The sequence below is a fragment of the Lipophrys pholis genome, assembly GCF_963383615.2.
Source record: "Lipophrys pholis genome assembly, chromosome: 5".
NCBI lineage: Eukaryota > Metazoa > Chordata > Actinopteri > Blenniiformes > Blenniidae > Lipophrys > Lipophrys pholis.
This window is the reverse complement of record NC_137628.1, coordinates 29,065,752-29,090,489: the sequence shown is the minus strand read 5'-3', so window position 1 is coordinate 29,090,489 and position 24,738 is coordinate 29,065,752. Positions and strand designations below refer to the sequence as shown.

The 24,738-nt window shown below is 50.3% G+C and overlaps 2 protein-coding genes across 3 annotated transcripts; one reads left to right on the top strand and one right to left on the bottom strand.

Annotated features, from left to right (window-relative positions):
- Positions 1-28: 28 nt before the first annotated feature.
- On the bottom strand, positions 29-23,956 carry sos1 (son of sevenless homolog 1). 2 transcript variants are annotated; one of them, XM_080463860.1, is made up of 27 exons: positions 23,194-23,911; positions 22,277-22,402; positions 20,923-21,054; positions 20,678-20,842; positions 20,270-20,479; positions 20,025-20,168; positions 19,839-19,949; positions 19,439-19,537; positions 17,461-17,588; positions 13,036-13,697; positions 12,314-12,395; positions 12,068-12,184; positions 11,877-11,980; positions 11,584-11,806; positions 11,383-11,502; positions 11,140-11,302; positions 10,939-11,056; positions 10,681-10,853; positions 9,858-9,974; positions 9,507-9,780; positions 2,402-2,582; positions 2,135-2,314; positions 734-820; positions 577-654; positions 444-497; positions 321-365; positions 29-218 (listed from the first exon to the last, which is right to left on the bottom strand). In XM_080463860.1, the coding sequence occupies exons 1-27, from the start codon at positions 23,278-23,280 to the stop codon at positions 185-187; spliced, it is 4,014 nt and encodes a 1,337-aa protein (XP_080319986.1). In that variant the 5' UTR covers positions 23,281-23,911; the 3' UTR covers positions 29-184. The 2 variants fall into 2 exon arrangements, with proteins under 2 accessions (XP_080319986.1, XP_080319985.1); XM_080463859.1 differs by lacking the exons at positions 29-218; positions 321-365; positions 444-497; ... (2 more) ...; positions 2,135-2,314; positions 2,402-2,582 and adding exons at positions 6,449-8,681; positions 8,782-8,903 and having other exon boundaries at positions 23,194-23,956.
- Positions 2,382-4,867, top strand: gemin6 (gem (nuclear organelle) associated protein 6). The gene is made up of 3 exons (XM_080463861.1): positions 2,382-2,389; positions 3,809-4,051; positions 4,162-4,867. The coding sequence occupies exons 2-3, from the start codon at positions 3,921-3,923 to the stop codon at positions 4,571-4,573; spliced, it is 543 nt and encodes a 180-aa protein (XP_080319987.1). The 5' UTR covers positions 2,382-2,389; positions 3,809-3,920; the 3' UTR covers positions 4,574-4,867.
- Positions 23,957-24,738: the final 782 nt, after the last annotated feature.

Genomic DNA, 24,738 nt, shown 5'->3' with positions numbered 1-24,738 from the left:
TGTGGCTCTCAACAATCGGGACACCAGTCGCTGTTTAAAAGTTTATTGAGAGTTTGAGAAATTAAACTGACACAACAAACCAGCTGGAAGATCGATCATCAATAATCGGGATTACAGGAGGAAACAGCCTGTTTATGCAAAAACACTGAAAACACTTCACAGCTACAAGCAAACAACAAGCAGGTCAGCCATCAGCCGGACTCCTGGAGGTGGAACCACTGCCAGACACACAGACACACACCTTTACTTCTCTTGTATGTGACGGGCGCTGCGCTCTGATTGGTGGAGGGCCTGGAAGCGTGTCCAGGCTCCGGACTCACCTCCTGTTTGCAGAACCGGAGCGAGAGCGACCCATGGAGCCGGACCTGCACATAGAGGGGGAGTCAACACCTACACAGGCAGGAAACCACCGTGACACCTGACCTGCTCAGAGGGAAACTGACCTGCTGCGGCGCCGGGACCTTGACCTGGACCGGGACCTGGACCGGGACCTGGACCTGCAGAACAGGTTGATCTCAGCTGAGTCATGCGAGAGACGATACAAGAGATTGTGTTCACGTCGACATCAGGTCTGACCTGGACCTTCTGGGCGAAGCCAATCTGGATCTTCTTGGCGAACCTGAACGAGAGCGGCGACCAGAGGAAGACCTGGACCTGCGCACAGATGACATCATCCACATGAGACACGGCTCCCCGTCGGCGACGTCACGCTTGAAGATTTCTGCTTACTCACCGTCTATCTCGACTCCGGCTGCGACTCCTACTGCGGGAGTACCGCCTCCCGCGGGACCTGGACCTGGACCGAGAGCGGGACCTGGATCTGGACCAGGACAGTGTTAGTGAGCGTGGAGCGCAGCTGGGGCAGCGGTAAAGTGATGAACTGATACTGGAACTTTACTCATGCATGGTACAACAGCTCAATACTCAGTAAAACATTAATGGTGGTAAATAAACCTTGTGCAGGTCGGCCCTCTTTGGACCGGGTCTAGCAGATCTAGATGATCAAGAAGGTTTCTAACGATGATCGTACTGACAGCCAAATCGCTTGATTGAGACTTGATAGAAGCGAGGAGGTTTTTCTAGAAGGGACCGCCGTCCAGCGGCTCGTTTCCTCGTTACATTAGGGCCGAATTAAAGGTTGGGCGCCGTCTGTCTCGGAGCCCGCTACAAGTTTAAGCAGAGCAGTTCAGCCTCAGCTCAAAAAAACCAACAAAAAAAAAAACTAGTCAAGACTAGGATATGAACCGATGACCCCTGGAAGTTTTGACCAGCTGTTAGAAAACATGTGACAACATGAGAAGAGCAGAGTCACAGAGAGCAGCCGCAGACCTGAAGCCGCAGGAGAGTCACAGTGAACCAGAGGCTCTACGGTTCTGGTTGGTTCATACGAAAACATTTAAAACCTGCTGATCCTCAAAATGTCCTCAGATTGTGCAGCTGTGAGGTCATAGCCCCGCCTCTGTGGTGAGGTCATAGCCCCGCCCTTGTGGTTCGCCCTGTGCTGTGAATCAGACGTCCTGCGAGACTCAGGTTTGACAGCTGCTGAGTTTCAATCAGAAAAAACATCTTTACAAACAAGAACATGGAAATCAGCTGAGCCGAGCCTCAGCCGGCGCCCTGGAGAGATCGTTCAGTTCTGCCTCACATCATCTGCTGCTGCGCTAAACCCATCTGCTGCTCCGCTAAACCCATCTGCTGCTCCGCTAAACCCATCTGCTGCACCGCTAAACGCTGCTCCACTAAACCCATCTGCTGCTCCGCTAAACGCTGCTCCGAAAACCCGTCTGCTGCTCCACTAAACTCGGCTGATCCACCCATCTGCTGCTCCGCTAAACGCTGCTCCGCTAAACTCGGCTTCTCAACCCGTCTGCTGCTCCGCTAAACCCATCTGCTGCTCCGCTAAACCCGTCTGCTGCTCTGCTAAATCTGCCTGCTGCTCCACTAAACCCGTCTGCTGCTCTGGTGGAAGGAGTCAGGCCAGAGGGTTAGGGTTGTGAGGTCAGACGCCATGTTGATGGGAGTGTTTCTCTGATCGTCTCTGAGTCGCCGGCTGAAGCTCAGCTGCACAAAAACATAAACTTCACATTGTGTGTCTGTCATGTGATGTCACCAATGCGGTCACCGTCATGGTTACCTGCTCCGTCGGCCCCGCCGGCTGTAGCGGTGACAGTCGTAGGCGTAGTGACCTTTCTCTCCGCACTCATAGCATTTATCACTGGGGTCAAAAGGTCGACGTGTCGGAGGACGGTCATGGCGAGAGCGGCGAGGCATCCCAGTGGAGAGCTCGACCCGCACACGACTGCCACAGATCATCCTGAAGACATGGAGGGGGACGCTCCGTTATGAGTGTGACCCGGTGTGAGTCGTGTGTGCGATGTGAAGCGATCAGGTGTGTACCGACTTTCCATCCAACCCTCTGACGGCGTCTTCGGCATCTCGCGTGTCTTCAAACTCCACGAAAGCAAAACCCGGAGGGTTTCTGGCGATCCAGACGGTTCGGAGTGGTCCATAGTGTCCGAAGGCTCGCTCCAGCTCACCTTTCCCCGCCCCCGTTCCTAAGTTTCCAACATACACTTTGGCCTCTGCAGAGCACACGTAAAAGGAATTAACAGTCAATCCGTGTTGTTGGATACTTCCTGCAGACAGGTGACAGTACTCAGAAATTACAAGGACCCTGAACTACACATTGTAACACCACTTAGTGAGTAAGTGGTTCATAGAACCACTCGTTACTGAGTCATTACCACCATATTAGGCCAACTCGTCTGTGTTCAATTTGGAAATCGGACAAATCTGAATAAAAATTATACTGTGGGCTGATACCTGCAGCACTATTTCCCTATAAATAGTATTTGCGGTTAATATTCAAATGGGTTGAGAATAAGCATGACATTAAATCATTTATAATAGTCCGAGTTATCGTCACATTAAAATACTGCAAATACAGCTTACAATTATTGAATTTCAGTGTTACGTTCCATTGATACGGTCACGGATGCCCGTTCCAATGTGGCGGACGCCTCAAACGTGAAGATTAAACTTTAACGGTGGTCTGCAGCGACACGGCACACAAACACTGACATGAAGAATCAGTCTGGACATGTTTCACCAGCTTCACCAACCAAAATATTAAAGTGAAGCAACGTGCAGCTGTAAACACACCGTGGAGGGCCGCTGTTAGCTCTGTGCTAACAGTCCTGACAGGCTAACACAGCTAACGGCCCTCGGTCCACTATAACACCGGCAGACGGTACCGGAACCTGCTCCTATTCAGTACCGATACATGACAGCAAAAAGGGGGTTACCTCCTCCGTGCCGCCCATGTCTGGACATCTTCGCCGCGGCTCCGCTGAGGCCCCGAACGGCTTAGCTTAGCCTAGCCTAGCAGCTGCGTGCTAGCACTGCCCACGCTACTTCCGCTTTCAAAATAAGAGCCACCACCGCGAAAACAAAAATTACTTTTAAATTACCTACATACAATGATCACACACCCAAAGATGCACAGATGTGGTTTTTTTCTTTTGATATATTCTTTTACATTTTCATCGTTAAATCTATGTTTGAATTGAAATGGTTTCCGGTTTGTGGCGTTTATTGTGAATGTGTCTCCTATCTTTTCCTGTGTGTTTCAACGCGCCTTTGCGACCTTTTCTAACTTTCCTGATCACGTTTTTTTTTTTTTTTTTAAATCACCTAGTTTCCGTTTTTCATCTAAACCTACAATAGATTTCAACTAAACCTGCCAGAAACTCGCTTCTATTCTGATCCAGTTTTCCCTCCGTCGTGTTGTTCTGTCTCCACCCTGCAGGGGGCAGCAGCGCCTCACGACGAACCATCAGGCGGAACCTTTTCTCAGTGTGCGACGTTTCTTTCCGGATGGTATTAAAGAGTGTTTGGATCTCAGAGCCGCGAGGACCGCGATGCAGCGCGACTGGTCTCTTTTAGGTCCGCTACAGTGGCTCAGCTACCTGCACAAACACGTGAGGGTGAAGGCGGGAAAAGATGAGGAGCACCGCGGCTGGTTGCTGACGGTGGACCCGGTGTCCGCCAGGTAACACACACACACACACACACACACACACACACACACACACACACACACACACACACACACACACACACACACACACTCATCGTGTCCTCTGGTTTTTGCCCCGGCAGCCTGGTCCTGGTGAACTTCAGCGAGCGGGGGGGACATGAGCCGGGGGCGTCGGTCCGGGTGGTGATGGGTCACGCAGTGGAGGAGGTGGAAGTCCTGCAGGAGGCTGAGGAGGAGACCACGGAGCTCCTTCGCACCTCCTTCCTCCCCCAGACAACCCCAAAGCTGGACCCTGAAGACCTGCGGCGGAGGAGGGGGGTGGTCCGGCGGTGGCTGGAGGAGAACCGGCTCCCGGTGGAGGAGGACGGGGCAGAACTAAGAGTGGCGGGGGTCCTGACCATAACCGCCCCCTATGGACCGGAGGACTGCTGCAGCTCCAACCAGATCATCCTGGACCGCATCCAGAGACTGATCCGGACCCACCAAGATTCCTCACGGACTGATCCAGACCCACCAAGACCCCCCACAGACTGATCCGGACCCACTGAGACACCCCACAGACTGATCCGGACCCACCGAGACCCCCCTGAGACTGATCCGGACACAGAGATCCTCCCACAAACTGATCCGGACCCACCGAGACCCCCCTGAGACTGATCCGGACACAGAGATCCTCCCACAGACTGATCCAGACCCACCGAGACCCCCCACAGACTGATCCGGAACCACCGAGACCCCCCACAGACTGATCCGGACCCACCGAGATCCTCCCGCAAATTGATCCAGACCCACCATTTTTTTCTTAATAAAATCAAAGCTTCCCTTTCATCCTCTGTTCACCTTTTGGTTACCATGGCAACAATGTTCTGCTTCTCCAGGCAGCTGCTAATTCTGGTTACCGTGGCGATTCCAGCCTCCATCATTAACCACAATCCAGCTCAGAGCCAGTCGTGTGAAAATCTCTGAGACTGAATGATAATTTACTCTCTTCACAGGAAGTACTTACAGTGGCGCCTCATTTATTTTCCCGTTTTCTCAGTGCAGCAGTATTAAGTTGTATAAAATTAAATAACATGTTAAAGATTACAGCTGAAAGCAGCCTTGAACGAGACCTCGTACTCTGACCCAATCATGGCCTCTGGCCCATTTAAATATTGATAAATTATATGTTTTGAAGGTTATAACAAAAAAGGACTTATTTTAAAAAAAGGTGGGAGGCTTTTATTTTAAAAGCCCCTAAACTTTATTCTAGCTAATCCCTAATCCCTTTTTTTTTTTTTTTTTTTTTTAAATAAACAAGGACTTTTATTTTGAAGGAGTTTTGGGCTTTTATCTTGAATGCCAGCTCACATTTAGACTAACAACGTAACATCAATTTCTAAGATTTTTAATGTCATTTTAATAAACAAGGACCTTTATTTTGAAAGTTTTTTTTGTCTTTCAGTCTGTGTGGATTTTGAAGCAGTCAGATGTAAACTTTGGACACTCGGAGGCGCAGTTTGATGCATTAAAATTGCGGGTGGAAAAATAACTGACAGCGTTGTTTTCTCTTGTCGAAATAGTCATGTTTTATGGAATTTTCCCCACATGTTACATCGTCTTGTTCGGCAGGTTCTTGTCGCGCTTCTGATCTGCTCGTTTTGTCAGTTAGAGCCACGGTTTAGTGCAGTCGCCACTTGTTCGAAGTGTTCTTTCACGGCTGTTTTTGAGGAGACATTTTGGTTTTCACATGTACTTGAATTAGAGGAGGGAGACAGCGGGAGTTGGCGTTTGGATCTTTGACGGCTAATAAAAATGAAAACTGCTCTACTAATCAAAAAGTTGAACAGAATTTTTGAGCAGGCGTGTCTTCTGTCTTTTAATCATGTTTTGAATCCGATCCGATTTTCGCGCTCAGAAGATAGCGTTTGTGTGAGGGCCTGTTTTGGGTGAAAATCTTATTTTGAAAGGCAAATTGTGGACTTCCTGTTGGACTTGGGTCAGGGGTATCAGTGTGTGATTTTTAGGTCTTGATGAGACGAACAATTGAGTTTTGGTTTGAACTTCCTATGACATTCCTACAGGCTGTTGGGGCCGTTTTAGTGCTTCTAGGTGGTGCTAGAGAGCACATTTTAGCACTCTACTGGTTTATTTTTACATTTTCATAAATTTCTCAAAAGTTTTGAGTGTGCCAAATTTGGTCAGCTTTTGAGCGTGTTTAGGGGGTCAAGTTTGGGTCTAATGATGCAGTGGAATAAGAAACAGAATAAACTTAAACAGTAGGGTCTGTGCTTCCTTTTGGGCTCGGTCCCCAATAAACTGCAAAAATATGGGTCATTTTGTTGATCTGAATGTCTGTAACAACTAAATCACAACACTGTTTCGTTGAGATGATCAAACATTGAACTTCACAGACTGATGGATGCAATCAGGAGAAAAAGGTTTTTAAGGTGGTGACATGGAAGAGTGGCGACATGAAATCTAGAAACAACTCCTGACCTGAAAACGAAGGTCGTTAAGGTTTGAGGGAAGGCTGCAGAAAGCTGCTGGAAAGATTTCACCTGGTGGTTTCCACTGAAGACAGTGAGAACATGGAGGGCTGCAGTTCTTGTTGAGGCCACAAGAGGCAGGCAAGAACACTTTGGGAGGGCAAAGTGACGAAACATGAGAAAAGTGAAAAACAACCCACAGGCCTCGTCCAATCAGCCGCAAGCTCATCCTGCAGCAGACTTGGGGTACGTCCGAATTGTCCCTCCTAACCCCTTAACTATCGACTTTCCCTTCACCCCGGAAGTCTTTGTGTGGCGGCCATGATAAGGACTGTCCGAATTCTCAATAAGCAAAGGAAAGGAGGCTCGTTGCTTAGAACCTCCTTTAGCTTAGAACCACTGATGCTTCCTTTCTTGAAGGAGGCGAGCTCATGCTGCCCCACAACTCCTTGCGGCGACATTTAAAGTTACTCGCTCATCCGAGCGTTCAGGGAAACTCACAATGTTGGAAAAAGGGAGCAGATCATGTAAGTTACCAAAGCAATAATCTGCCTTGAACAACTTTAAATCATATAAAATCCAAATGTGCTTTTTGTAGTCCATTTTTGAAACTTGTAGTTCTTTCCCCGCCACGGCAGACGTCACTAACTTGCGCCACCGTCGCATTATTATGACGTCACAAAGTGGAAGTGCGGTCCGACTGCCACAATAACGTGATCACCTTTCACTAAGTCCTTTAGGAAGCCTCCTAACACCTTTCCTTAACTCCTTCAGGAAGTCTCCTAACACCTTTCCTTAACCCCGTGAAGTCATCCAAGGGTTAAGGTAAAGTACATAGCTGTGGCAATAGGAGGGACCTTTGGGACGTACCCTGGGTCACTGTGGAACCTTCAACACAGGAAGCTTTTCAGTGACGCACAAGCTTTTCATTTGGAATAAGATATATAAGACAGTTCTTTGGTCATCATGGGATGTTATAGGAGGCAGTGGCAGTTTATATACATTCATCACTTTTACAACAATGAAATTTAATTTAGAATGTGCGACGTCCCTGCTAGATAACAAATACTTGTGAAATGATGGTTTGTTTTTGTGCCTTTTGGGGACAACAGAGACTTTTATTCACGTCTTGCACTTACTAGTATTGACCCCCCTGGTACACACACACGTACACACACAGTGCAGGTGTGTTAACGACAGACGCGGTGGTTTTCCGTTTCCGTCCCTCTGCTGGTGGAAACACGTTTATTCCCTTGTTTTTTAAAGAAGGTATCAGGACGTCTGTTTACGTTTCATCTGACATTCAGAGATGAGCAGGAGCTCCTCAGTACCTCTGCTCCTCACACACACACTCATACTCTCTCTCACACACACACACACTGTGAGAGAGACACAACCCAACACACACATACACACTCAACCCGCTTCACTCTGGACGACCACATTACCCAGCAGCCCCGGGGCTCAGCGGGACGGTCGGCTCACAGACGAGGAACAGAAAAGAAGAAGCGAGCAGACAGACGTGTTCTCAGGCAGACTGTCACAATAAAAGCACATGATTTGTATTTCATTAGTTTCAGTTCAGACCGGATCAAAACGTCCTGATTGGTCCATCAGACGTGGTTTTAAATCGGTCCAGTGCTCTGATCCAATCAGCTGTAGTGTTTACGTGTCCAGTGCCACCTCCTCCGCAGGCTGTCCAATCACAGTGCAGGGGGCATGTCCAACAGAGGGGCGTGGCTCAAAGACTCCCTCTTGTATGTCTTCGGGGGCAGCTTGGGGACGCCGTGACGAGGAGGCACAGGGGGGCCGTCCAGAGGGGGCAGGAGGGAGGGAGGGGGGGAAGCGAGGGGCATCTTTCTGGGGGTGGGGGTGAGAGGGGCTGAGAAGGGCAGGGCAGGTGGAGAGGAAGAGGCGGTGCAGGGGGCAGAGCAGATGGGCAGTGAAGCTGAGGTGGTTGGGGGGAAGAAGGCCTGGGGCAACAGGTCACAGCGGGGGCGACCCTGAGGAGGTGGGAGGAGGTGCAGCGGGGAGCTGAGCGGCTCCCGAGGAGGCAGCGAGGGCGGGCTGTCAGGAGGAGAGGAGGATAGCGACGAGGAGTATCGAGGAGGGAGGAGCTTACAGGTGGGCTGACGAGGAGGGACAGCGGGGGGGCTGTCCAAGTTTGACATCATCTACGGGGGGATGGGGAGAATTATAAACATCTTATCAAAGGTAAAAAAACTTAATGAAGGCTCAATGAAACAAATGAAAATTCTACTGGAGGAGACGAACCTTCGAAGGCGACGACTCAGCAGGAGCAGATTCTGGTCGTCTGCGAGGAGGAACAGGAGGAGGAACAGGGGCCTCCTCTGAGCCACGATTGAAGCTCACCATGGAGGAGACGGAGGACGATCCTGAGGAACGACACACACTGTGAGATACACAACCCCACACACACACACACACACACACACACACACAACCACACACCCCTAATCCATGACGTGAGCTGATGGTTTCCATGTAGACAAACTATGGAAGTGACACGTGCACGACTGTTCCACAGGTGAGTCTTGTTAGGTGGAGGTGGTCTGACTGGTGTGTGTGGGACAGGTGGAGGTGGAGGTGGAGCAGATGTGCGGAGAGTCAGGAGGGTCATACTAACGTGGACCATGAGGGAGAGAAACCACCGCAAAGATACTGTCGCAGGCTGCAGGGTGGAGAGGAGAAACACTGTGAGGAGGAGCAGGGGGAGCTGCAAGAGCAAGACGAGGAGGAGCAAGAGGAGCAAGACGAGGAGGAGCAAGACGAGGAGGAGCAAGAGGAGCAGGAGGAGCAAGAGGAGGATGATGTAACCTGACCAGTAGGTGATGTTAGCCCTAATTGATTAGTGGGAAGGGTCAGATTTTGGAGGGGAAGAGACAGAGTGTGTGTGTGAGTTTGTGAGAGTGTGTGTGTGTGTGTGTGTGTGTGTGTTTGTGAGAGTGTCTGTGTGTGTGTGTGTGTGTGTGTCTCACTGGAGTGGAAAGGGCTGCTGGGACCCTGCGGGGAGTCGAACACGCTGCCCACGTCAGTGGAGCTGGAGGCAGCAGACGCAGGGGGCGGAGTCAGAGGTGTGCGGGGGGAGTTGGGGGCGGAGACGGCCCCCCCTTCAGCTTCGCTGTCGGGGATGCGGCTGTAGCTGATTTTGCGCGGCTCGTTTTGCAGCGGCGTTGGATGTCGCATGGTGCCGGGCCGGGCCGAGGTGGGCCGGATCCCCGGAGACTTCAGAGGACAGGTGTATCTCTTCACCTGGGAGGGGGAGGGGCAGGTATTAGGACTGAACTCACACTGACAGAGGTGTGCGGGTGGGGGGTGCTGATACGTACAAATCGAGGTAGCGATCGAGCGTTTCGAGGTTCGATCTCCAGAGATTTGTTGAAAAGGTGATCAGCAAAGTCTTTTTCCGACAGGTCGTCCATCGGGTTCAAGTTCTCAAAGAACTTCTGCTCCACAAACAGAACCAGCGGTTAAAAGGAGCACAGACATCAGGAACAGTGAGTCTGGTTCTGCTGTTACTGTACTCGGCTGATATTTCAATCAGCTGGACACTGTATTTCATGGACAATCATTAAAACACTCAGACATGGTGCCTTTTCCATTATTACACTAGTTTATCTCTGAATGAAACAATTTGTTTTGCCTCCAGATACATTGTGACCCACAGGAACCTCTCGTTCACTGAACATCTCAGCTCCCTCAGCATCACGGTCACAAAATAACAGAAGTGTCTCTTTAAAGAAAATGTCAACACTCCCGTTAGACAGTGTCAGTAACACACTGGTCACCATCATGTACGACTGGTGGGTCGAATTCATTCAGTCAAAATGAACTTCCTCCCCAAATTTCTTTATCCGTTTCAAAATATACCAATTTCAATTCCTAAATCTTTTGACTCTCCAGACTCGGCGACATCATCCTACATTTGGAAAGGGAAACATCCTCGATTAAGTGAAGCATATCTTCAAAACTCTAAAAAGGACAGAGCTATGGTGCTGTCTAATTTCCGTTTTTATTACTGGGCGGCAAATATACACGTCTCACATTCTGGTCTTACTTTCACAAACAACCTGATTGCCCACTAGGGGGAGCAGTGGAGCTGAACTCTAATAGGAAGCTCTGCACCAGCAGGGGGCAGTGGCGTGCACGCACCCTGATGTCGCCCTCCACTCTCAGACAGTACGGCTGGTTCTGGTACTGCTGGATTTCTCCGGTGATCTCGGCGACTTTCCGCCTCTTGCTGAAGTTGATCAGGTCTTTGCCGTGCCGCCGCAGGAAGTCGGGGTTCCCCTCCTCCGTCTTCAGGATGTTGGTCAGATAGATTCCTGTCACAGGTACGGACACATGCTTGGTTATTTGCCCTTTGATCTGAGCGAATGACGTCCGCATGTGGCTGGAACTGGGCCGTACCGAAGAAAGGAACGCAGGGGGGGTTGATGGAGCGCAGCTTGGCGAGATACTTCTTGTAGTGGTCCTCGCTCAGCTCGTGAGCCTCCTCCAGGATCTTCCTCTGGCGACTTGGGATTTGCTGCAAACAAACGGCGACCCTGATTCAGTGAAACGTTTCAGCCGCAGCGGACCGAGGTCATCTGAACGAGACGACGTCTTTACCTCGAAGGTGTGGTCCAGTCGGTAGACGGGGGAGGAGTTCATGGCGCTGACCACCTCCAGGACGCCATTAAAGTTGTTGAGTTCCTGAAAAACCTGCAGGATCTCAATGATCCGGGAGACGACGGAGACTCGCTCCTCCAGGTTCTCCGTCTCCACGATGCACCTGAGGAAACAGGACACGCCTCAAGTAACGCCGCTGTGGCCCCACCCCCCGTCAAAAGTGATGTCAGAGCAAGGGCTCACTTCTCGAACCACAGGGTGAGGTTGGTGGTGTGTCGGATCATCCTCAGCAGGTTAGGCGAGTGGATCTCTTTGTCCTCTTTGGTCCAAACGCTGCCGACCAGCTCAGACGGCTGCACCGCCCTGCAGGGCCACACGGGGGCGTTACTTCTGGTCTCAAACTCACAAAAAAAAGACAAACTTTCCCGCTCCACGCAGGGTTACCTGTAGAAGTCAGACTCCAGCAGGGTGAGTTGGCGGGCGATCTCGATGGGGTGCAGCGTCATGAGGTCGAACTGCTCCGAGTTTCCCGGTTTACAGATGTGCCACTCGATGGGAGGCGGAGAATTCTGGAAGGTGATGCTGTGACTGGGCCCGCTCACCTGGACCTGCTTCTTCCTCTGGATGATCTTTGTGATGGACTCCACCCACTTCCTCATCGCTTTGCCTGCAACACACAGCATCTATCTTGCAGCCAGCCGCTCACACAGGTGCACAGGTATTTTTGGAGGCGTTACCTCTGACGGAGGAGATGAACTCCTCCAGCTGACTCAGCAGGTGAGCGTCCCGCTCGAAGTCGTAGAAGTGATGCTCCACCCAGTGGCGACACACATTCAAGACTCTGCACAACACAGGAGAAGAAGAAGCCATCAGGAGGAAGCAGCTCAGTGTGGAGGCGTGGCTCCTCCAGCAGGGGGCGCCGCCTTACCTGAGCTGAACAGGCTGAACAAACTCCTTCCGGAAGCGTTTGAGTTCGGCGCTGAGCGGCTGCTCTCCTCCCTCCATCTGCTCGGCATCGCTCGGCCTCGGCTCGGGAATCTCAAACCTGGAGACACAAACAAGTTGAGTCCGGAGAAGAAGAGGAAGTGAAGAGCGTCTGCAGGCGTCAACTTCAGGAAGCACCGACCGGAAGAAAGAAAAATCCGTTCTGATTGGTCGGTTAGGGTGACCTCACCTCTCCATGAGCAGGTCCAGCAGCTCCTGAGGTTTACAGAACGAGCGGTAGGTGGTCAGGAAGGTCCGCACAAAGTTTGGATCTGCAGGGAAAGACCGATTCAGAGACCAAAGGCAGGACCAGACCCCAGAGACCTTCCTGGTCCTGGATCAGGTTTTCAGATCGGAGCTATTTATGACTCCAAGTAGAAAAGTTCCATTTTGAGCAGAATTAAGTCCAAAGAGATTAGAAGTTATTTCATCACGACAGAAAATCCTCAAAACAATCTTGAAATTCGTTTTTGTTTTTGTAGGTTTCATATTTTGCCGGCAGAAGATCCTGAAAAGTTCCAGACATGAGATTTTTTGTGAAAGTTTGCTTCAGAAATAAATCATGAAACATAAATATAAATTTGAATGGTATTTATAAAATTAAACTGGAAACTGATTTTTCTCTGCAACTAGCCAAGAACCCCTTTAAAAAGGTAAAAAATTCTCCCATCTTTGTAGACCAGTATCTGCTCCTTCCTGGTTCCCCAGCCCCATCTCTTCATTCTTAATGTGACTCTGAAGCTCCTCCCCCTTTTCTCTGGAATCACCATTGTAACTAGTTTCAGCAGGTAAACTGATTGACTCCATTTTCAGTTTCGATTTTACAAATGTGATATCAGTTTTTACCTCGGCAGTCAGCGGATCACCTGAGTGTGACATCATCCCTCACCTGCGTGTGACATCATCACTCACCTGCGTACATGTGGAAGGTGAGTCTCTCGATCAGCTTCAGGACCGTCCCAGCTTTGATGATGGGGATCCCGGACTTGGACTGGACGTTTTCTTCGAACACAACGTTCTCCTCAGAGTCCGGCTCGGCGAAGCGGTACACCTCGGCGCCCGGCAGCCTCATCTGCTCCTCCTTCTCCTCCTGCAGCATGGCGGAGTCCAGCATGCGCTCCAGCGTGCTGCGGTACTGCAGCGAGATCAGTGCCGCCATCCAGCCGTTCTTCTCCTCAGCGGACTTGGCGGCGAACACCACGCTGTTCCCGTCCTTCAGAATGATCTCGAAGGCGTGCCGGTACTCTCCCTCCTTGTCGTCTTTGTCGTTGATTTGCACTTTCCTCATGAAGAACTTCTCTTTGAGGCGGTACTCGGCGGTGGAGCCGGCGCCGGGCAGCCGCGGCGGGCCGTGGTTGGACTTGCAGCAGATCATGAGGCCGTCGAATAGGAAGATGTGGCGTTCATGTTTAGCTCCTACACGAGTGAGCGTGCCCTCCATGATGAACTCGTTGCAGCACTGGCCAATGTCCTTCCCCTCCCAGCCATCGATGTTCTTCTGGATCTCGTTCATCTTCTTGATGGCCAGGTGCTTCCCCTTCATCTGATGGCTGTAGAACCGACACGCCGACTCGCTGCAGCAGGATCGAGGAGGAAGGAGAGGGAGAGGAGGAGTTAGCACGCCACAAAGCCAATCAGAGCAACACCTATCGCCCGTCTGCTCGCCTTCACTCAGGACTAACGTCCTGTGTGTGAGGGGGACGGCAGGGATACGATGGTTACATCGTCACCTCACCGGAAGACTGGTTTGAACTCCCCGAGTGTCTCCAACCACAAAAACGATGATCCGGTTACACTACAAGTCCTTTTCAACCAAAATCAAAGGAGACAGACTCCGCCCACTGTCAGCTTCTGGAAGGAGACGTTGGAGGGGGGTCAGAGAGGGTTCAGAGGGGGAGGGACCTCTGCTTGTTGCCCTGTCATACGTAGACTGCCGACGTCATGGAGCCAGATCTGCAGACTGGATGCAGGTCAACAAAAAAGGTGGAGTTGAAGTATTTGTGTGATATTTGGAGTGATGGAGGAGGGACTGAAGCTTGGCTGCTGATGTTACTGGGACATCTGATGAGGAAGCTTCGTAGGGGGGCTCCCATCAGGGGGAGCCTGCAGGAGCAGGACTGGACCCCCCTCAGAGCGTTATCGTACCATTGGGAGGAGACCCTGAGGTCAGACCAGGACCAGCTGCAGAGTCTCTGGTTCAGTCTGAGAGCAGCTCAGGGTCCATCAGAAGGTCTGGAGGAGGTTAGAGAGGACAGACGTCACACTGCGGTGGATCGACCTCTGAGGTCAATCAACTAGTAATTTTTGGCCACTAGGAGTTAGTAGATCAGGTACATGAATCAATAAATCAGACTAATGATAAGGTCTTTGTTCCTCAGCTCCGCCTCCTTTATCCCATCATTGGGTTGGTGTCTACTCTCATCATTTGACAGCAAGGTGAGTTCTGATTGGACGAGGCGGTCGAGCTCAGTACAAACCGGTTGCTGTGGGGACAGCAGGAGGACGTGGGACCTCAGCGAGGACGAGCAGCCGCTCTGTCACACACACACACACACACACACACACACACACACACACACACACACACACACACACACACACACACACACACACACACACACACACACACACACACACACACACACACACACACACACACACACACACACACACACACACACACACACACACACACACACACACACACACACACACACACACACACACGAGTCAGCAGCTCTCTAATCAGTTTACAGCATAAACCCCTGAAGTATGCACTGTTAATGGGTTTCGCAATGCCAAAGCAACAACTGCACTGCCTCCAGGACAACAACACACAGCAAACAAATCTGAATAAAACTGTTAACTGAAACTAAATGCATATCATAGATGCTAAACATGCCTCAAAAGAGTTCAAACGAAGAGAAATGTGGCCTAAAGAGAAACTGCGAGGGTCAGAAATAATAAAATAAGCAGTGGTTTCTCGTGATGGACGAAGACCTGCTGAACCAGGCAGTCTGAGGCGGTAGACTTTGTGACTGCAGTGTGAAAACAACCCCACCAGGGGGCGCACTGACGGATTCCCTTAAGTTCCTTTAAGTCTTTAAAAACTGGACTTTGTGAAAATGGCTTCCAGAGTACAATGTTTTCCAAATACCGAAACTTTCCTGAAACTCTGAGTTCTGCTCAAGAGCTCCACGGTTCCAGTAAATAATGTGAGGAGATGAAGGACGACAGAGGAGTCGGAGTGTTTTCTGCTGCTCACTCCTTAAGAAGTTAACAGCTCTTCAACAATGTGAACACTTACGACAGTTTTCCTTCGTTCAGACTGAGTGGATCTCTGCCACGAAGACGCAGAGAAAAGCAGCTGAAAGATTTACTTCAGACAGTCACAACTAAACAGAACAACCCTCCGGCCTGGTGGGATGACCCAACGTCACCCTGCAGCGCCGGGTTCAACAATCCTGATCAAAATGCTGCCGTTTCCACATGAAAATCTTCTGGAACAAAGACAGAAAACAAAGCAGGTGGTAGAGCCTTCGTGTGTGAACAGGGTCTAAAAAAAGCTCCTGGAATCCAAAGAGCAATGCATTGTGGGTAGTTGCGAGAGCATAACAAGTGGAAAACAGAGTGAATGCTGCAGCAAGGAGCTTCATCACTCTGAGGATCCGGACACAGAAAAGACGCCAGAGTCGATTACAACCTTATGAAAACAGGAAGTGAAAAAAGCAAAGTTCAACGAGCCACATTGAGCAGCGGGACGACCCCCTGCTGGTCTGAGACCTTAAAACAATCCACCAGAGCAGGTGAAGTCGGTGTGAACACAGAAACCTATCAGATTTATACGTGGAAAAGCAGAGCAGGAGGAGCTCCTCCTTCACCAAGCTGAAGCTCTGCTCCTCCAGACAGGAGCCGTTACATCCACTGAAACCTTCTTCTACAGCAAACTTTCCTCTCAGTTCAGGAGAAGCTGAAAAACCATACAGAACCTCCCTGAGGAGTTCCCCCTCCGCCAGGTTCATCTGTTTGATGGCTTCAGACTCAAAGGTTTTCCCAGTCGAACATAATCTATAATCTCACTCCTGCGGCACAAGGACATGTGAACAAAACCAGAAACACCATATTGAACTGAAAGCTGCTCTCAGGTGACGTGTAGAACCAGTCCAACTTTTCCGTCCCGGTTCATGTTGGTCATTTCCAATAAAAAACCCGCAGGAAGCAGAGCTGAGAAGAACCTTCCTCCTGATGGTTCACACTGCTGTCGTCCCACCAAGAAATTAAATGATCCACTGCACTTACTCCAAGATCCTTGGACTGGTGCTGGTCTGCAGTGCTGGTCCTATCTAAAAACCTGATTCTGTTCTGATCCTCAGTCCTAGTCCTGGTCTACTGTGGTGCTCCTCCACTGGACTAGTAGATCTAGTCCCGAGGACCTCCTGCAGTTCTCTCTCACTGTGTGGTTCTGGAGCAGCAGGACCTGAAGACCAGTGTCTTGGGTGTGGGGACCCCCCACGGTGAAGCAGCTTCAGTCTGGCATCAAGCAGGAGACTCCAACATCTCCCTCACGTGCTGCTCCAGCGTCTCCTCTGCTACACCAACTCTGGGTTCTAAGAAGAGCTAATGCAGCTCGCTCAACATTCGCTGTCTCAACTTTTCTGGAATCACCAGAGTTTTGTTGCGTCAATCTCAAAGCCCCCCAGCAGGTCCTCTGCCTAACCCTAACCTAACCCTAACCAAGCCATAACCTAACCCAACCATAACCCTGACCCCCCAGCAGGTCCTCTGCCTAACCCTAACCTAACCCTAACCGAGCCATAACCTAACCCAACCATAACCCTAACCCCCCCAGCAGGTCCCCTGCCTAACACTAACCGAGCCATAACCAAACCCAACCATAACCCTAACCCCCTAGCAGGCCCCTGTCCGGAGGACAAGCAGACCAGTCAGACACACAAAGACACGAACCAGTGAATCACCTACGTCCTCATGTCCACCTGCAGGTCCTCCAGTCATACACCTTTCTCCCCCTCGTCGTCGTCTTCTCTTCCAGGTAATCAGAGTAAGTGTCGACTGACCACACAGCTCAACTTCTTCTGTGTGGCGTTGAGCTGCTTTCTCTCTAACTGAGAACAATAAGCCGTCCAGCAGCGACGCCCACAAATGACGCCATTTCCTCCCCCAACCTGTGACCCTGACGACCCCCCCCGCTCTATTTCTGTCCAACGGAAACACAGGGGACGACCAGTCCCACCCAGAGTCTGACTCTACTCACCCTGTGTGTGTGTGTGTGCGTGTGTGTGGTTCGTAGTGTGTATACTAAATTGTGTGTGTGTGTACCTGAGCCTCCTCTTGGCGAGGCTCCGGGAGCAGATCCTCTCCATGCTGCTCTGCAGGTTGAGCAGAGCAGTGATGGCCTGTTTCAGACATTCTTTGTCCTCCTCATTGTCGCTCTTCTCCTCCAGTTGCTATGGGAACACAGGGAGAGGGCGGGGTCAGTCACCACAGACACCTGTTCAGGTGTTCTCAGTAAGCTCTACCTTAAGTGTACAGATGAAGCTGAAAAATCATGGAGCTGGGACTTTTCAAAGACCAGAACCCAGTTCACCACCTGCAGCAGAGACTGTGGCTGCAGAGTCCTGGTCCAGCAGAGATCCCTGCCCCCCTCTGACCCCCTTCAGCTGGAGAATAATCTGCACAACATGACTGGAGGTATTTCACAGATTTAACCTCAGCAGGGACAAAAGAGCTTACAGCTGCACAGCGGAAAGTCCCGGAGCAGGACCGGTTCTCCAGGGTCCCGGTCCGGAGGAGGTGTGTGTGTGTGTGTGTGTGTGTGTGTACACACAGTGTGTATCCTGTATGATGACCCGCTGCCCCCGACAGGTGCGACCTCCCCTTCACACAGTCAGCTGGTACAGCCTCCGTCCCATGTAACCAACATTACTGGGAGAAGCGTTAGTAAAGAGGGATAATAGTGACCCCAAGTGGTGTAATACTGAACTGGAACTAGCTAAACTGGTGCTACGCTGGCCCCAATTGGTTGCTGGGCCAGACCGGGGCCAGATGCGCCATCAGGTGGGGGCGGAGTTAGCGCTACCTTCAAGGCGGAAGAGAGGTTGAAAAGGCTTTCTGAAAACTACAGTGAACACAGAGCCCCGGAGTGGTTATAGAGAAAAAAATCAAAAATAACGCGTGGGAACGATTTAATAAGTCGTTCCCTCAAGCTAATAATACGAGGGAACGAGATAATTTAATCTGCAATCGTGGAGCCGCGGCTCTCAAGAGTGCTGCAGAGCTCCGGCGCTGTCAACTGCGTTAGATATATAATCGAGAAGCAGTTTTCATGGTAACTTCATTGTAACTAACTTTACTTTCATGTCTGGTATGGTGTTATGACCGCAGGCTGAGGTCTGCAAGCTGCATTGCACTCCGCTACAACATGCTCCAATATTATTTTCTACCCACAGAACTTTTTAATAATGAAGCGATACTTTTGGTTCATCAGCAACTTAAAAACAAACTACATACTACTGTAAATGAAAGCTTGGATTTTTTTAGTCATAAAATTAGCCTTTTAATGACTTCATGTGAAAGAGAACTTTATTCAGAGTGTTTAGATGGGTTGGTATTGGAAACGGCAGAAGAGCGACATCACTCTCCACCTCCATTCCTCCATGTTGAAGCATTTGATTCAGACACATCCAGAAATAAAGTGAAAGGAGCAGAAATTCACTATGAAATGCCCAAATGTTGAAAAATAAGCCCCAAACTCGAACATGCGTTATTTTTATTTAGTTCTTCTCAATGGCCACTCCGGGGCTCCGGACTACAACAAGACGGACGTGAAAAAACACCAATAGAGATACAAGGAGACTCGATGTTTTCTGGCTCTTTGGTCTGCATCCGAGGTTCAGGCCAGACTAGATGGAGCGACCCGGACCAAACCGATGGATACAGTCCGTCTCCTGGTTCTTGTATGAGCGCGGTTAGCGCTACATTGGTGAGATCAGTGACGTATCACATTTTGGAGTGACGCAATGACGTGGCTTTCACTTGGCTCTGTTAACGGTGGAAAAAGAACCAGTTCTTTGGTGGTGCTCATTTAAGAACCGGCCCTGAACTGGAACTTGGTTCTTTTTGGTGGAAAAGCTGTAACAGTGACGGACACCTGCTGAAATTCTCTAAGGTCACTCACAACCTCTGCTAACAACAACGTCAGGGGCAGCTGTTCGTGGCTGTTGGACAGGTGTTTGGTTGTTGGACAGGTGTGGGGCTGGTGTTTAGCTGTTGGACAGGTGTGGGGCAGGTGTCTCACCTTGAGGATCTCGAACAGGTGCAGACAATGGTAAACAGGAGTGAGCAGCAGTCGGGGCAGAACGTACTGAACAGCCTCTTTAAAACCCTCACAGATGGACTGAAGGCAGAGACAGAAAACATCTTCATCACTATCATCATCATGGAATGTTATTACAATCGTTCATTATCATTTGCTTTTATTTCTACAGAAAGCTCAAATGTTACACAAGATACACACATTCATTTAAAGTCTTGCTATTTTAAACCATCAGAAAGATCTGGTCAGATGTAAGAAGCTCAGTCCGACTGTAGGTTTAGTAGAAGGTTGGGACAGAAAGTCACAACAGGTCTTTTCTTTTGTAAAACACACTCCATCTTCAGGGCTAACCCTGTACCTGAGAGGTTGGGGCGGAGCTTACCTGCAAGTGGAAGGAGGCTCCTGGTTTGGTCACCTGACCCAGGAAATGCTCGTGAAAACCAGAACGCAAGATGTCCTGAGCGTAAGTCTCATAGGGGTCAAAGGCCAACTCCTGCAGAACAGCCCACATGTCACAACACACAACATACAAAACCCCACCACACACCACACAACACAACACACACACCTCAGCTAGGTCCTCGAAGCAGCTTCCCACCAGGGGGTGAGGACTTCCTTCATCGGTCATCTCCACGGTATCCTCAATCAGACCCAACAGCTTCACCGTCACCTCGTGGATATCCACAATCCTGCTGAAGATACTGTCCACGTCCTGCAAGATCAATCACACACAGGATCAATCATCTCACACGGTATCAATCACAGGATTTATGGGGTGACTGACAGGTGACTGATGCAGTCCTGGTTACGTACGTGCTGGGAGAAGAGCATGGGGCAGGAGTTGAAGGGTTCTCTGAACACCTTGATGAGCAAGTTTAGCTGTCTCACATACTGTCGCCCGTCGGCCATGAAGCTCCTCACCAACTCATAGTAACTCTGCTCCTCATTGGCTGATGGCTCCTCGTCCATCAGAGGGAAGCCACTGATGTCCTCCTCGTCCTGGTGGAACATGTCCATTAACACCTACACACAGAGGAGATAGACAAGTGAGACAGACAGGTGACGGAGTTTGTGTGTTGTCATGTATTGCTGATTCCATTGTTTGTTGTTGTGTATGGCTAAGTATGGTTGTGTATTGTTCAGTATGGTTGCGTGCTGTTAAATATGGTTGTGTACGGTTGAGTATGGTTGAGTATCATTGTAAGGACGGGGTCGTGCCACCTTGTCAGCACACATGGCCACAGTGATGTCTTGCTGGGAGATCTCGTAGTGTCGGATGTTTCTCACGTAGTTCCCGGCCAGTTTCAGGATGTCAGCAGAGATGTACTCCAACACAGCCACCATGTACACTGACACCTGGTGGTCCACCTTGTAACCCAGCACCTCCTGCAAAGCATCATGGGGGGGGGCGGAGTCAGACAACACATGTTTCATGACAATCATGATGACGGTGATGACAAAGTCACCTTGAGCAGTGGGTGGATCTTGTCGACGGGCAGAGCGAGCGGGTTCCTCCTCTTCCTCTTCTCGATGGCGGCCTGAGCATCACCAATGGCCCACTTATCGATCGGGTGTGGAAAACTCTTCTGAACCCGCTCCTGCAGAAACAGGCCCAGGTTTCAGCAGCTGGACTGGACCAGGTCTAAAGCCTCGTTCATAGGCCCCCCGTTTGATCCTAACCACAGTCTCTTCAGGAATCTTCTGGGAAAGTCCACCTTTGAGCGTCTGAACGCTCCCCTGAGCTCTGATCTGGATCTAACAACGAAGCTCTCGTCCCCTGGAAAACCTGGGTCTCGGTTCTCATGCAAGCCAACTTTCCAGGCGACAGCGACCCCAAACTAGCAGCTGGTGGAATTGCGTGACATTTTCCAGGCGGTTTGATCAAGTCTCAAAATGCAGCGTGAACATAAACCGAGCCAAATGAAGAGGTGAAAACCCTCCGAGTGACAGACTATCCCAGTGTGAAAGACCTGGAACAGGCTGGGTTTGAGATGGACTGGGGCTAAAGGCCCCTGCAGCTCCCAGAAACAACAAGAACACGGAGAACATTTGGATGCGACGTCAGCCAGCGGCTGAAAAAAAACCTTGTTCAGCAAGAGAGTCGATACTCTGACGAGAAGGTGATGAATCTGCAGGCCACGCCCCCTCTAACCCTCCCCAATCAGCTCCTGTTTGCATTCTGACATCAACCTTAGACTTTGTTGATCGTCAGGCATTCAAGACAACAGCTTGAAGCAACTCTGATTGGCTGTCTTGTCACCACAAACTATGGATACGTCACATGTAGTTGATATCATACAGGTCACATGATGGCGTCTGTCCTCTCATCAGCAGTGGGACACGACTCTCTGCTCCTGATTGGCTCATTACTGGTTTCATGTCCGTTAACACTGCTGAGCAACTGCAGACGACATCACTTTGAGTTCATGGTATCAGAGGTACTCACAACAACAAGTCAACACGCACAACATGGAACCAATAACACACACACACACACACACACACACACACACACACACAACTGTGTGAGGAGCAGCGAGGGTCAGAGGTCAAGGGTAAGGGGTCAGGGTAAAACACCAGCAGAGTGCTGTGTTTTTTATTTTCAAACTGCACCTCATCATCTCACTGCAGCCTCCATCCACTGCAAACAAGAAGCAAAGCGGCCAATCACATGTCAGCTTGACAATGATGTCGCCATTTGACAAAAAAAAAACAAAAAAAAACACATCTCTCAAAGTGCAGCTTTGAGTATATGTTCATAGTGAGGTGCAGCCGTCATCAGTGACATCACACCTGTGTGTGTGTGTGTGTGTGTCTCACCTCCACATCCTGCACAGTGCGTGGTTGAGCCTGACATAACATGTTAAGCAGCAGCAAGATTAACTCCTCGATGTACTGCAGCGCCTCCTGCTGGGACACCAGGTTAGGATGCACCTGGCTCAGTACCTGTAACACACACACCCAGAAAAACAAGCAGGTCGTCAACACACAACTAACACACACCCCTGCATCCTCTGATGTGTGTGAGGAGTGTGTACTGTAAAACGTTCACAACACGCAGGCTGTTTAAGGCAAACAACACAGGTGAGTTTTGTGTGAACACACTGACCTTTATCTTTCTGTTTGACCAACAACAAGCTGACGTCAATACACACACACACACACACACACACACACACGTGGTCCTGTTGTGTTACAGCCGCTGTGTTTCAGCGATGTTGCCTCGCTGTTGTCTTGCAGATATTGTGTTGAAACTATTGTTTTTGTTGTTGTATTACAGCTGCTTTTTTTCTGTTGTTGCCGTTACTGATGTTGTGTTGCCCATCCATAGCTGTTGTGTTGCTGATGTGTTAGTATTATCGTTGTTACTGTGATGTAGCTGCTGTTCCTCCTCGTTGTGTCCTGCCCTTTTATTGTTCATGTGTTGTTGTTTTTGAGGTTCATTAGTTGTGTTCAGTTACAGCTGTTGGGCAACACCTGATAACCTTCTGTTTTTGTTGTGTGATCACTATTGTGTTCCTTTTGTTGTCCTGGAGGTCACAAAATCAGAAAAGAGAACGTTTTATTTCAAACTGTGTTTCAGGAGTAACAATGTAATCGAATAACCAGAGTAACCTACAGTAACGGGTTGTGTGCCTGGATGAGCTGCATGATGGGTTTTACTTACTGCGTGTGACTGCACCTGCATGCCGTGTGTGTGTGTGTGTGTGTGTGTGTGTGTGTGTGTGTGTGTGTACCTTCTCCAGGGAGGGCACCAGCAGGCCTCTCCACTTCGGAGCGTTCTCTTCGTTGAAGAAGTCGTACTGCAGCTGCGCCGCCTGCATGGCTGCAGCTGCGGGTTGCGGGTCAGAGCGCCGCGGCCGGACTCTCACGGTCGGTTCTCCGGTTTACATGAGGCGGTGACCGGGTCCAGCGGCACGGGCGAAAGCCTGAGCGCGTCCAGGCCGATCCTCCAGAGTAGCCGCTGCCACTGCGACCATCCTCGGCCGCTGCACGGAGACCCAGCCGCGGCCAGATGCTCCGCGGCTACCTGTTAGCTACCTGCTAGCAGCTATCTGCTGGGTGTCGCTCGGTTCACCGGGAGCAGAGCATGGTGTCCGGCAGCCACTCCGTTCCCCGCCGGGGCACTGCCCGGTGTTAGCCTCTTAGCGGCCCTGCTGCCGTCAGCAGTGGCTGGCCTCCATCCGCGGGTCGGTGAGCGGTGACCGGTTACCAGCTGCTGGTTATAGCCAGCGGGAGCGGCGGCGTACTGGCGGTTACCGGGCGATCGCTCACTATCAGCCAGCTCCCGGTGCTCCGCTGCGGACGTTTCACCGACTGTCCAAAGGGCAGGTCTGGACTGGCGACCCCGCTGCTACCGCGCTCGTATGAGACAGCAGATCTGGCCCCGGGGCCGCGACAGACGGACACTCGCCGAGCTAACGGCGGGCGGTTGTTGTGACTCCGGTGTGCGGTACCGTAGACAGTGGTGCTGCAGCGCATGCGTACTGGACAATTCCTGACGTACGTGGGCGGGGCAGCCAAGTGGGAGTGTGTGCATCAGTGCGCGTGGCAGAGTGACGTATACTTAGCCTGCCGGTCAGCGGGGGTACTGCGCCCTGCCGGTCAAAGGGTGGTACTGCATCCTGCAATCTGTTTATTCTACTTCAAATGAATTGTAAAATGTTAATACAGCAGCAGAAATATAAATTTTATTGAAGGATAAAAGTAAATTATTCCTCTGTATTCAATCAGAGTAAACTAAGCTCCCCATACAAGAAGCATGGCCCTGCTCAGCAACCCAAGATGGTAATTTATCTGCAGTGGAATTAGAACTGCGTCGTAGTGATTAGCTCTCTGGACTCCCAGCGAGAATCCCTGGGTTCAAATACTGGCAGGGCCTTTCTGTATGGCGTTTGCATGTTCTCCCTATGCATGCACGTGTTTCTTTACGGTTCCCTGGCTTCCTCCAACAGTCTAAAAACATGCATGTGAGGTTAATTGGTGACCCTGAATTGCCCCGCGGTGTAAATGTGGTGGTCTCTCTCTCTCTTTCTGTTTGTCCTGCTGTATATCTATAAGCCCGTTAGTATTTTCAGGGGTGGTTTTCTTTGTGAAGCTGCCAGTCTACTTCACACTGTAGTCAAGCAGTTATCCGTTCACCACAGTGAATATTAATAACTCATATCCACAGGGAGTGAATGGAACTAATGGACACTAATTCTCAGTTTAAATTACCTGTTCATGTTTTTGCTTTGCCTTGTTAAAAACACATACATTTTATGTGTTGCATTTGTTGATCA

What these genes read in the sequence shown, in the direction of transcription:
- gemin6 (XM_080463861.1), top strand. Translation starts at nt 3,921, where the DNA reads ATGCAGCGCGACTGGTCTCTTTTAGGTCCGCTACAGTGGCTCAGCTAC. An exon ending in GTGGACCCGGTGTCCGCCAG is followed by an intron (nt 4,052 to 4,161) that starts GTAACACACACA and finishes TTGCCCCGGCAG; the next exon opens with CCTGGTCCTGGTGAACTTCA.
- sos1 (XM_080463860.1), bottom strand. Translation starts at nt 23,280, where the DNA reads ATGCAGGCGGCGCAGCTGCAGTACGACTTCTTCAACGAAGAGAACGCT. An exon ending in CACCTTCCACATGTACGCAG is followed by an intron (nt 12,396 to 13,035) that starts GTGAGTGATGAT and finishes CTTTCCCTGCAG; the next exon opens with ATCCAAACTTTGTGCGGACC. An exon ending in GACTGGACCACACCTTCGAG is followed by an intron (nt 11,057 to 11,139) that starts GTAAAGACGTCG and finishes GTTTGTTTGCAG; the next exon opens with CAAATCCCAAGTCGCCAGAG.